Genomic DNA, 12,860 nt, shown 5'->3' on the forward strand with positions numbered 1-12,860 from the left:
TGAATGTTACCTATCACAACTCACATTCATCCAGTGCTACCTATCTCTACTCACATTCATCCAGTGCTACCTATCACCACTCATATTCATTCCGTACTACCTATCCCTATTCACATTCGTCCAGGGCTACCTATCACTACTCACATTCATCCAGTGCTACCTACAACTACTCACATTCATCCAGGTCTACCCGTCACTACCCACATTCATCCAGGGCTACCAATCATTACTCACGTACATCCAGCGCTACCTACCACTACTCACATTCATCTAGGGCTATCTGTTACTTCTCACATTCATCCAGTGCCACCTATCACTACTCACATTCATCCAGTGCTACCTGTCACAACTCACATTCATCCAGTGCTACCTATCACTACTCACATTCATCCAGTGCTACCTGTCACAACTCACATTCATCCAGTGCCACCTATCACTACTCACATTCATCCAGTGCTACCTATCAGTACCCACATTAATCCAGTGCTACCTATCACTACTCACATTCATCCAGTGCTACCTGTCAGTACCCACGTTAATCCAGTGCTACCTATCACTGCTCACATTCATCCAGTGCCACCTATCACTACTTACATTCATCCAGTGCTACCTGTCACAACTCACATTCATCCAGTGCCACCTATCACTACTCACATTCATCCAGTGCTACCTATCAGTACCCACATTAATCCAGTGCTACCTATCACTACTAACATTCATCCAGTGCTACCTGTCACAACTCACATTCATCCAGTGCTACCTATCACTACTCACATTCATCCAGTGCTACCTATCACTACAAACATTTATCCAGTGCTACCTTTCATTACTCACATTCATCCAATGCTACCTATCGCTACTCACATTCAACCAGGGCAACCTATCACTGCTCACATTCATCCAGTGCTACCTATCACTACTTACATTAATCCAGAGCTACCTATCACTGCTCACATTCGTCCTGTGCTACCTATCACTACTCACATTTATCCAGTGCTACCTACCACTACTCACATTCATCCAGGGCTATATATCACTACTTACATTCATCCAGTGCCACCTATCACTACTCACATTCATCCAGGGCTACCAATCACTACTCACTTTCATACAGGGCTACCTATCACTACTCACATTCTTCCAGTGCTACCTATCACTACTCACATTCATCCAGGGCTACCTGTCACTACTCATTTATTCATCCAGTGCTTCCTGTCACTGCTCACATTCATTGAGTGTTACCTATCACAACTCACATTCATCCAGTGCTACCTATCTCTACTCACATTCATCCAGTGCTACCTCTCACCACTCACACTCATCCAGTGCTACCTATCCCTATTCACATTCGTCCAGGGCTACCTATCACTACTCACATTCATCCAGTGCTACCTATCACTACTCACATTAATCCAGTGCTACCTATCACTACTCTCATTCATCCAGTGCTACCTGTCAATATTCACATTCATCCAGTGCTACCTATCTCTACTCACATTCATCCAGTGCTACCTCTCACCACTCACATTCATCCAGTGCTACCTATCCCTATTCACATTCGTCCAGGGCTACGTATCATTACTCACGTACATCCAGCGCTACCTATCACTACTCACATTTATCCAGGGCTATATGTTACTTCTCACATTCATCCAGTGCTACCTATCACTATCCACATTCATCCAGTGCTATCTATCGCAACTAACATTCATCCAGTGGTACCTATCACTACTAACATTCATCCAGTGCTACCTATCACTACTCACATTCATCGAGAGCATCCTATCACAACTCACATTCATCCAGTGCTACCTATCCCTACTCACATTCATCCAGTGCTACCTATCACTATTCACATTCATCCAGTGCTACCTATGCCTACTCACATTCATCCAGGGCTATCTGTCACTGCTCACATTCTTCCAGTGCTACCTAACACTACTCATATTCATCCAGTTCTACCTATCACTAAACACATTCATCCATTGCTACCTATCAGTACTCACATTCATCCAGTGCTACCTATCCCTACTCACATTCATCCAGTGCTACCTATCACTATTCACATTCATCCAGTGCTACCTATGCCTACTCACATTCATCCAGGGCTATCTGTCACTGCTCACATTCTTCCAGTGCTACCTAACACTACTCATATTCATCCAGTTCTACCTATCACTAAACACATTCATCCATTGCTACCTATCAGTACTCACATTCATCCAGTGCTACCTATCACTGCTCACATTCACCCAGGGCTACCTATCACTACTCACATTCATCCAGTGCTACCTATCACTACTCACATTCATCCAGTGCTACCTATCACTACTCACATTCATCCACTGCTACCTATCACTACTCACATTCTTCCTGGGCTACCTATCACTACTCACATTCATCCAGGGCTACCTATCACTACTCACATTCATCCTGGGCTACCTATCACTACTCACATTCATCCAAGGCTACCTGTCACTGCTCATTTATTCATCCAGTGCTTCCTATCATTGCTCACATTCACCCAGTGCTATCTATCACTGCTCACATTCATCCAGTGCTACCTATCACTACTCACATTCATCCAGTGCTACCTATCACTACTAACATTCATCCAGTGCTACCTATCACTTCTCATATTCATCCAGTGCTTCCTGTCACTGCTCACATTCATTGAGTGTTACCTATCACAACTCACATTCATCCAGTGCTACCTATCTCTACTCACATTCATCCAGTGCTACCTCTCACCACTCACATTCATCCAGTGCTACCTATCCCTATTCACATTCGTCCAGGGCTACCTATCACTACTCACATTCATCCAATGCTACCTGTCACTACTCACATTAATCCAGTGCTACCTATCACTACTCACATTCATCCAGTGCTACCTGTCAATATTCACATTCATCCAGGTCTACCCGTCACTACTCACATTCACCCAGGGCTATATGTTACTTCTCATATTCATCCAGTGCCACCTATCACTACTCACATTCATCCAGTGCTACCTATCACTACCCACATTCATTCAGTGCTATCTATCGCTACTAACATTCATCCAGTGGTACCTATCACTACTAACATTCATCCAGTGCTACCTATCACTACCCACATTTATCCAGTGCTACCTATCAATACTCATATTCATCCAGTGCTACCTGTCACTACTCACATTCATCGAGTGCTACCTATCATTACTCACATTCATCCAGTGCTACCTATCACTACTCACATTCATCCAGTGCTACCTATCAAAACTCACATTCATCCAGTGCTACCTACCACTACTCACATTCATCCAAGGCTACCTATCACTATACACATTCATCCAGTGCTACCTATCACTACTCACATTCATCCAGTGCTACATGTCGCTACTCACATTCATCCCATGCTACCTATCACTATACACATTCATCCAGTGCTACCTTTCACTGCTCACATTCATCCAGTGCTACCTATCACTACTCACATTCATCCAGTGCTACCTATCACTACTCACATTCATCCAGGGCTATCTATCACGACTCACATAAATCCAGGTCTACCTATCACTACTCATACTCATCCAGTGCTACATGTCACTACTCACATTCATCAAGTCCTACCTATCACTACTCACATTCATCCAGGGCTAACTTTCACTATTCACATTCTTCCAGGCCTATCTATCACTACTCACATTCATCCAGGGCTACCTATCACTACTCACATTCACCTAGGGGTACCTATCGCTACTCACATTCATTTAGGGCTACTTATCACTACTCACATTCATCCAGGGCTACCTATCACTACTCACATTCATCCAGGCCTATCTATTACCACTCGCATTCATCCAGGGCTACCTATCACTACTCACATTCATCCAGTGCTACCTATCACTACTTATATTCGTCCAGCATTACCTATCACTACTCACATTCATCCAGGGCTACCTATCACAACTCAATTCCTATCAATACTCACATTCATCCAGTGCTACCTATCACTACTCACATTCATCCAGGGCTATCTATCACGACTCACATAAATCCAGGACTACCTATCACTACTCACATTAATCCAGTGCTATATGTCGCTACTCATATTGATCCAGGGCTACCTATCACTACTCACATTCATCCAGTGCTACCTAAAACTACTCACATTCATCCAGGCCTATCTAATACCAATCGCATTCATCCAGGGCTACCTATCACTACTCACATTCATCCACGGCTATCTATCACTACTCACATTCATCCAGTGCTACCTATCACTACTCACATTCGTCAAGCATTACCTATCACTACTCACATTCATCCAGGGCTACCTATCACTACTCACATTCATCCGGTGCTACCTATCACCACTCACATTCATCCAGTGCTATCATTACTCACATTCATCCAGTGCTACCTATCACTATTCACATTCATCCAGGGCTAGCTATCACTACTCACACTCATCCAGTGCTACATGTCACTACTCACATTCATCAAGTGCTACCTATCACTACTTACATTAATTTAGGGCTACCTATCACTATTCACATTCATCCAGGCATATCCATCACTACTCACATTCATCCAGGGCTACCTATCACTACTCACATTCATCCAGGGCTATCTACCACTACTCACATTCATCCAGGGCTACCTATCACTACTCACATTCATCCAAGGCTACCTATCACTATTTACAATCATCCAGTGCTACCTATCACTACTCACATTGGTCCAGTATTACATATCACTACTCACATTCATCCAGGGCTACCTATCACTACTAACATTCATCCAGTGCTACCTATCACCACACACATTCATCCAGTGCTATCACTACTCACTTTCATCCAGTGCTACCTATCACTATTCACATTCATCCAGGGCTACCTATCGCTACTCACATTCATCCAGTGCTTCCTATCACTACTCACATTCATCCAGTGCTACCTATCACTACTCACATTCACCCAGCGCTACATATCACTATTCACATTCATCCAGGGCTGCCTATCACTACTCACATTCATTCAGGGCTACCTATCACTTCTCACATTCATCCAGTGCTACCTATCACTACTCACATTCACAAAGTGCTACCTATTACTACTCACATTCATCCAGTGCTACCTACCACTACTCACATTCCTCCAGAGCTACCTATCACTACTTACATTCATCCAGTGCTACCTATCACTATTCACATTCATCCAGGGCTACTTATCAATACTCACATTCATCCAGTGCTACCTAACATTACTCGCATTCATCCAGTGTTAACTATCACTAATCACATTCAACCAGTGCTACCTATCACTATTCACATTCATCCAGTGCTACCTACCACTACTCACATTCCTCCAGAGCTACCTATCACTACTTACATTCATCCAGTGCTACCTATCACTATTCACATTCATCGAGGGCTACCTATCACTACTCACATTCATCCAGTGCTACCTATCACTACTCACATTCATCCAGTGCTATCTCTACTCACATTCGTCCAGGGCTACTTATCACTACTCACAATCATCAAGTGCTGCCTATCACTACCCACATTCATCCAGGGCTACATATCACTACTAACATTCATCAAGTGATACCTATCACTACTCATATTCATCTAGGGCTACCTATCACTACTCACATTCATCCAGTGCTGCCTATCACTACTCACATTCATCCAGGGCTATCTACTACTACTCACATTCATCCAGGGCTACCTGTCGCTACTCACATTCATCCAGGGCTACCTATCACTACTCATATTCATCCAGTGCTACTTATCACTACTCACATTAATCCAGTTCTACCTATCACCACTCACATTCATCCAGGGCTACCTATCCCTTCTCACATTCATCCACTGATACCTGTCATTGTTCACATTCAGCCAGAGCTACCTATCACTACTCACATTCTTCCAGGGCTACCTATCACTACTCACTTTCAACCAGTGCTACCTATCACTACTCACATTCGTCCAGTACCTATCACTACTCACACATTCATTTCAACCAGTGCTACCTATCACTACTCACATTCATCCAGTGCTACCTAGTACCTATCACTACTCACATTCATCCTGGGCTACCTATCACTACTCACATTCATCCAGGGCTACCTGTCACTGCTTCCTATCATTGCTATATTCACTATCACTTCATCTGCTACCTATCACTACTCACATTCATCCAGTGCTACCTATCACTACTAACATTCATCCAGAGCTACCTATCACTTCTCATATTCATTCACTGCTTCCTGTCACTGCTCACATTCATTGAATGTTACCTATCACAACTCACATTCATTCAATGCTACCTATCAATAAACACATTCATCCAGGGCTAGCTATCTCTACTCACATTCATTCAAACAGTGCTACCTAGCACTACTGCTACCTAGCACCACTGCTACCTAGCACTACTAACATTCATATCCAGTGCTACCTATCACTACTCACAATTCATCCAGGGCTACCTATCACTACTCACATTCATCCAGAGCAACCTATCACTACTAACATTCATCCAGTGCTACCTATCACTACTCACATTCATCCAGTGCTACCTATCACTACTCACATTCATCCAGTGCTACCTATCACTACTCACATTCATCCACTGCTACCTATCACTACTCACATTCATCCAGGGCTACCTATCACTACTCACATTCATCCTGGGCTACCTATCACTACTCACATTCATCCAGGGCTACCTGTCACTGCTCATTTATTCATCCAGTGCTTCCTATCATTGCTCACATTCACCCAGTGCTATCTATCACTGCTCACATTCATCCAGTGCTACCTATCACTACTCACATTCTTCCAGTGCTACCTATCACTACTAACATTCATCCAGTGCTACCTATCACTTCTCATATTCATCCAGTGCTTCCTGTCACTGCTCACATTCATTGAATGTTACCTATCACAACTCACATTCATCCAGTGCTACCTATCTCTACTCACATTCATCCAGTGCTACCTATCACCACTCATATGTACTACCTATCAGTACTCACATTCATCCAGTGCTACCTATCCCTACTCACATTCATCCAGTGCTACCTATCACTATTCACATTCATCCAGTGCTACCTATGCCTACTCACATTCATCCAGTGCTACCTATCACTATTTACATTCATCCAGTGCTACCTATGCCTACTCACATTCATCCAGGGCTATCTGTCACTGCTCACATTCTTCCAGTGCTACCTAACACACATTCATCCAGTGCTACCTGTCATACATTCATCCAGTGCTACCTATGCCTACTCACATTCATCCAGTGCTACCTGTCACAACTCACATTCATCCAGTGCTACCTATCCTATCATCCAGTACTCACATTCATCCAGTGCTACCTATCAGTACTCACATTCGTCCAGTGCTACCTATCACTACTCACATTCATCCAGTGCTACCTGTCAGTACTCACGTTAATCCAGTGCTACCTATCACCTACATTCATCCAGTGCCACCTCACATTAATCCAGTGCTACCTATCACTACTCACATTCATCCAGTGCTACCTATCACTACAAACATTCATCCAGTGCTATCATTACTCACATTCATCCAGTGCTAACTATCCCTACTCACATTCATCCAGTGCTACCTATCACAACTCACATTCATCCAGGGCTATCTATCACTACTCACATTCATCCAGTGCTACCTATCACTACTCACATTCATCCAGTGCTACCTATCACTACTCACATTTATCCAGGGCTATCTATCACTACTCACGTTCATCCAGTGCTACCTATCACTTTTGACATTCATCCAGGTCTACCTATCACTGCTCACATTCATCCAGTACTACCTATAACTACTCACATATATCCAGGGTTCCCTATCACTACTCACATTCATCGAAGGCTACCTATCAGAAGCATGGTACCTTGAACCTGTATGACATCGATGCTCATAATTTCGGAGTCACTGTTGCAGCGTTGCTTCCACAAACCCTGGGAGACTTGTCGTGTGTATCCTGGTCAATGAGGCTAATTTGATCTTGTCCATTAATACATTCCTGCCTCTTAAGACGAATTTAGAAAGAGTACAATATGAATTGCTATCATATCTTAGTAAATTATTAAACCTGATGAATAGGTAAACACCAGTGATCCACAAACATAGTTTGTATCGCTTGAAAGTTTTTTGCAAGACTGAAGTATGTTTTATATCTCTTAATCTATTTTTTTAATCATACCTGAAATTATATCTCAATACATATCTTATGAACAATATTTTGCAATGACATATAATTGAAAGGCACAAATGAATCATCATGGAGACACTAGAATATTTATGCCTCACAATGACGCAAAAATATTAAATATTCATCTTATTGTATGTTGCTTTGCCTTCATTTGCATTCGTTTTGATCATTAATCAGTAATAATTAATTTTTTTTCTTTGGATATATTTGCATGATGTACTTAAAAAAGGCAGTATGTTCAATATTAAATTATTTAACATGGAATTCGCATTGACGGTGGTCCTTTTTATCTTGGTTTTATGCTGACGATATAGAGCTGGACCACAAGGAAATGAGTTGCTACTCAGCTGGAACGACCCGAGTCCTCTCACCATCACCAACGTTTTACTACAGTCAGCATCAGACAATGCCCAGACTTGGATCAAAGGAAACAACATGATGGATCAGTGGACACCCGGGGGAAGTTAGTCATTGTTGTCTTGTAATTTTTAGGACATATCACTCCAGGCAGGGATCTAACCCATTTATTGTAGTAGCATTGTTATTTTATGTCTCTCTCTCTCTCTCTTAATCTCTCTCTCGCTCTCTCTCTCTCTCTCTCTCTCTCTCTCTCTCTCTCTCTCTCTCTTTCTCTCTCTCATTGTTGAGGTTGAAGTAAACACTTCAAGCTCAACAGTGTCATAAATTGTATTTTTAGAAACTGTAAATTTCATTCGGACAAATGTAAAAACACGCCGTGAATTTAGAAATTTTATTGAGAAGCTGAAGCTTGAAGAAAAGTCAAGTTACGTTTCCTTCTACTGTGTTGTATGACGACTGTCAACTACCAATCTTTTGAATAAGTTTGTTGCTCTTTTCGAACCAATCATTGCTTTCATGAAGGAAAAGAAAAAGAAACACCCACAACTAGAAGATCATGAATGTACTCACCTTGTTGTACTCACCTTGTTGTACTCACCTTGTTGTACTCACCTAGTTGTACTCACCTAGTTGAGGTTGCAGGGGCCGAGTCCAAGCTCCTGGCCCCCGCCTCTTCACTGGTCGCTACTAGGTCACTCTCCCTGAGCTTTATCATACCTCTGCTTAAAGCTATGTATGGATCCTGCCTCCACTACTTCGCTTCCCAAACTATTCCACTTCCTGTGTTGAGGATCTGATGTTCTATACAGATGTAATGCATCATCTCCAATATTTAAATCTGGTACTTCAAGAAACAAAGTTATTACACATCTTGACCAATCACATTTCAGATTTCAGAATAAAACAAAACTTTTTAAAAGACATCTGGGAATATAGAAATTTGACCACTTTCCCAAACTTAAATTAAGAATAGTTGTTTTTCTGATATTGAAATTAAAGACAGTAAAATAAAAATACGAAGAAAATATCGAAATATTTTATAATAATAATATAACATCTTTATTTCTACAAGTACAAGTACAAGTACAAGTACAAGTACAAGTACAAGGTATACAGTCCTAGTTGACATCACTGACATAAATAACTACTATATAGAAAGCCCCTTGTTATGCAGAACAATTGGGGCAATATTAAGTCAGTTTTGCCCCAGGATGCGACCCACACCAGTCGACTAACACCCAGGTACACATTTTTACTGATGGATGAACATAGACAACCAGTGTAAAGGAAACACGCCCAATATTTCCACCCTCGCCGAGAGGTGTGTCACCAGGCCGCTGGCCGCAGTTATGACGAATTTTAGAACAAATTTGAAAAACTAAAATAGTTAAAGTCATGTTCTGAATTTCTTTTGAATTCTTTAGTGATTGACGTCATCAACGATGGATGTCCTGTTGTTGCACCTTTTACCTCAGATGTTGCTTCGATATAAACAGAGCTTATTAAACTGCAGATGAAGTGGGTTTGAAGCTAGTACATAAGACTCATCTCTAACAGAGTTTTGAAAGAATTCGCAGAGTCAAAGTATCGCAATGTTCAGAAAACTGACTACTGACTACTCTGTGTTTATGGGACAACTTACTGCTGTGAATCTCTCTTCTCTGTAATGAAATTTATAATTGTGCTGTCCTTATTAACATCACCTTACTGAACGTCTTAAATCATCTTTGACTCTTTTTTCCAGCCTGATTTCAAAGTATTAACTTCATAAATAAAGCCTCAGTTAAAATCTTCATTGAGCAGAGATTAAACATATTCTGCTATGGTGAGTAGGATTACTGTATAGTTGTTGTGTTTTATTATTTACAAATGTAATTTTAAAATAATATTTCCTGTGGCTCTCGAGCATTTAAAAATATATGAGAAGTATTATATGGGGGTCTTCTTATCTGAGAACTTACCCGCCCCTGTTATATAGACCGTAAATCCTGTGTTACCTGATTAAAATTATATGTTTTTTTTTTGTTTTTTGAAACTAATTATATCTTTCCTTTCATATCTCTTTTCTCTGTGTGCCATAAAGCTGTGTGCATTTATTCGATATCTGTGTCCTGTTCATCTTATAATATTATTTACTTTTTCCAATTTTTATTTTCCTTAGCAGGAGAGATGACCTCTACCTCCATTTCACTTACATCATAATTGGTATCCATACATTGTTTTAAGAAAACATTTAAACACATCGGCCTTCTCCCACAGAGGTAGAGAGAAGGAGACACTTTCACTCTTACTTTCACTGTCAGTCATTCAATCACTGTATTTCCAGAAGTACGTTAACATCACTGTTCAGATGATCTTTCAAACCAGGAAGTATGTTTTTTTTTATAAGTTTTATATTGTTAATTTAACTACTGTGTTTTTGATGACAGCATTCCCTTTCTAATGAGGATCATATGTATTATCTGTATTGCTATTGTCTCCCAGACGTCACCACGCCAGGAGATTATCGAGCTACAATTACGAAGAAAGTTGCTGTCGGTAAAAACTCAACAAACTATTCCACTACCTTTTACTGTAAGGGAGCAAGAGACTGTGAACTTTTCTTCATGGCAGCAGCAAACTTCAATGATTACTACCAAGTTTGTGAGTAGGATTTGTCTTAATAATAATAATAATAATAATAATAATAATAATAATAATAATAATAAGAAGAAGAAGAATAAGGATAAGAATAAGAATAATGTGTGTTTCTATAAAGTTATATTGTATAATTAATACAGAAATAAATGGCATGTTTTCTTTTTTTATTGGATGTCCCTGGCGATGCACAGCATTCTGGACAGCAGTAAAATTTACTTGTAACTACTGACCTTAGTGAAATTAAATTGGTTTACGTGAATGCTAAAGTTTACAATCTCTGATACTAACAATAACAATTTAGTTTATGATTATCAAACTATTTAATTATTTTAGACATTTTGTTTTACTATTAACAATGGTTATGACTTATATAAGCATAAATTGATGATAATGAGACCTACAGTGTGAATGCTGATATGAATTAGATTAACAGGCAGGTTGTTGATGAATTATTCTCCATGACCACAATGTTGTAGCATCAAGGAAAACATGCTCAGTTTCACTGGGCACCTGGTGTTTGAGAATTGTTTGTCCAGTGGATGCATACATTGCCTTGTTCTCACAGAGCTGGGCAAAGTGATGTAGGATAAAATCCTGGCTAGCTGCAGTTCTGTTAATATATCGAAGATAAGATAAGATCACAGTAAACAGGTGATATCACAATATGCAGAACAACCAATCAGAAAAAATAGTGAAATTCCAAGTGCTTTTATGACTTCTCACAATATCAAGGAACGAAAAATAAAAGATTACCTGGAAGCCATATAAGGGCAAGACTACACCTCACAGTCACATCACAACACCCGACTCTGTGAAACACAACTGATACTCAACCCATGCATTAAGATATTTTACTTGTCTAATGTATCTTAAATTCTTCCCATTTTTTTTAATTATAAACGAATCCAGTTTGCATAAGTATTACAATCTTGTCCACTTCTAATGCTATATTTATGATGTTTTAATCTTAGCTCAAGGCTCTTACCAGTTTGACTGCAATAAACTTTATCACATATTTTACAAGGAATCTTGTAGAAACACCCATCGGCATTTTGGGAGAGATTTTTTATCAAAAGATTTTTTTTACTGTATCAAGATTTTTAAACACAGCTTTGATAATAAAATTCTTAAGTATACAAGGCATATCAACCAAGTTTTCATAGTAAGAGAGAACCAGCATATTTTCAGTTGAATAAGGTTGGTTGTCCATTTCTGAATTGTAAAAAGTTTTTCTGGAAATTTTAAAGGATTTATCAATTATGTTTCTTGGGTATTGTAAACCATTAGTTATTTCATAATTTTTTAAGATTTCTTCATCTATGAACTCTGGACTACAAATACGTAACGCTCTCAAAAACATTTATGAAAATACCGACAATGAAGAATAATAGTGTACATAGGAACAGTTATTTGTTGGTTTTCTGTAAATTTTAAATTTAAAATCATTGTTACTCTTAATAACTAAAACATCTACAAAAGGCAGTGAGTTATTTTCTTCGAATTCAACCGTAAAATTTATAGAATGAGCTGAACTATTTAATTTAACAAGGAAATGGTTTATATCTATATTCTTAGACATGAGACATAAAATATATATCCCATCGACACCATGCCTAACCCTTCT

At 39.8% G+C, this 12,860-nt stretch overlaps 1 protein-coding gene across 1 annotated transcript in view; it reads left to right on the forward strand.

Moving 5' to 3' along the window:
- The window catches only part of LOC128704258 (uncharacterized), a 153,235-nt gene extending 140,611 nt beyond the window's left edge, over window positions 1-12,624 (forward strand). Inside the window, exons 7-9 of the mRNA XM_070091744.1 lie at window positions 8,551-8,699; window positions 11,081-11,235; window positions 12,544-12,624. Coding sequence (XP_069947845.1) covers window positions 8,551-8,699; window positions 11,081-11,235; window positions 12,544-12,624 — 385 coding nt within the window. The remainder of the gene's footprint in view (window positions 1-8,550; window positions 8,700-11,080; window positions 11,236-12,543) is intronic.
- Window positions 12,625-12,860: the final 236 nt, after the last annotated feature.

The sequence above is a fragment of the Cherax quadricarinatus genome, chromosome 37, assembly GCF_038502225.1.
Source record: "Cherax quadricarinatus isolate ZL_2023a chromosome 37, ASM3850222v1, whole genome shotgun sequence".
In the NCBI taxonomy this organism is placed as follows: Eukaryota; Metazoa; Arthropoda; class Malacostraca; order Decapoda; family Parastacidae; genus Cherax; species Cherax quadricarinatus.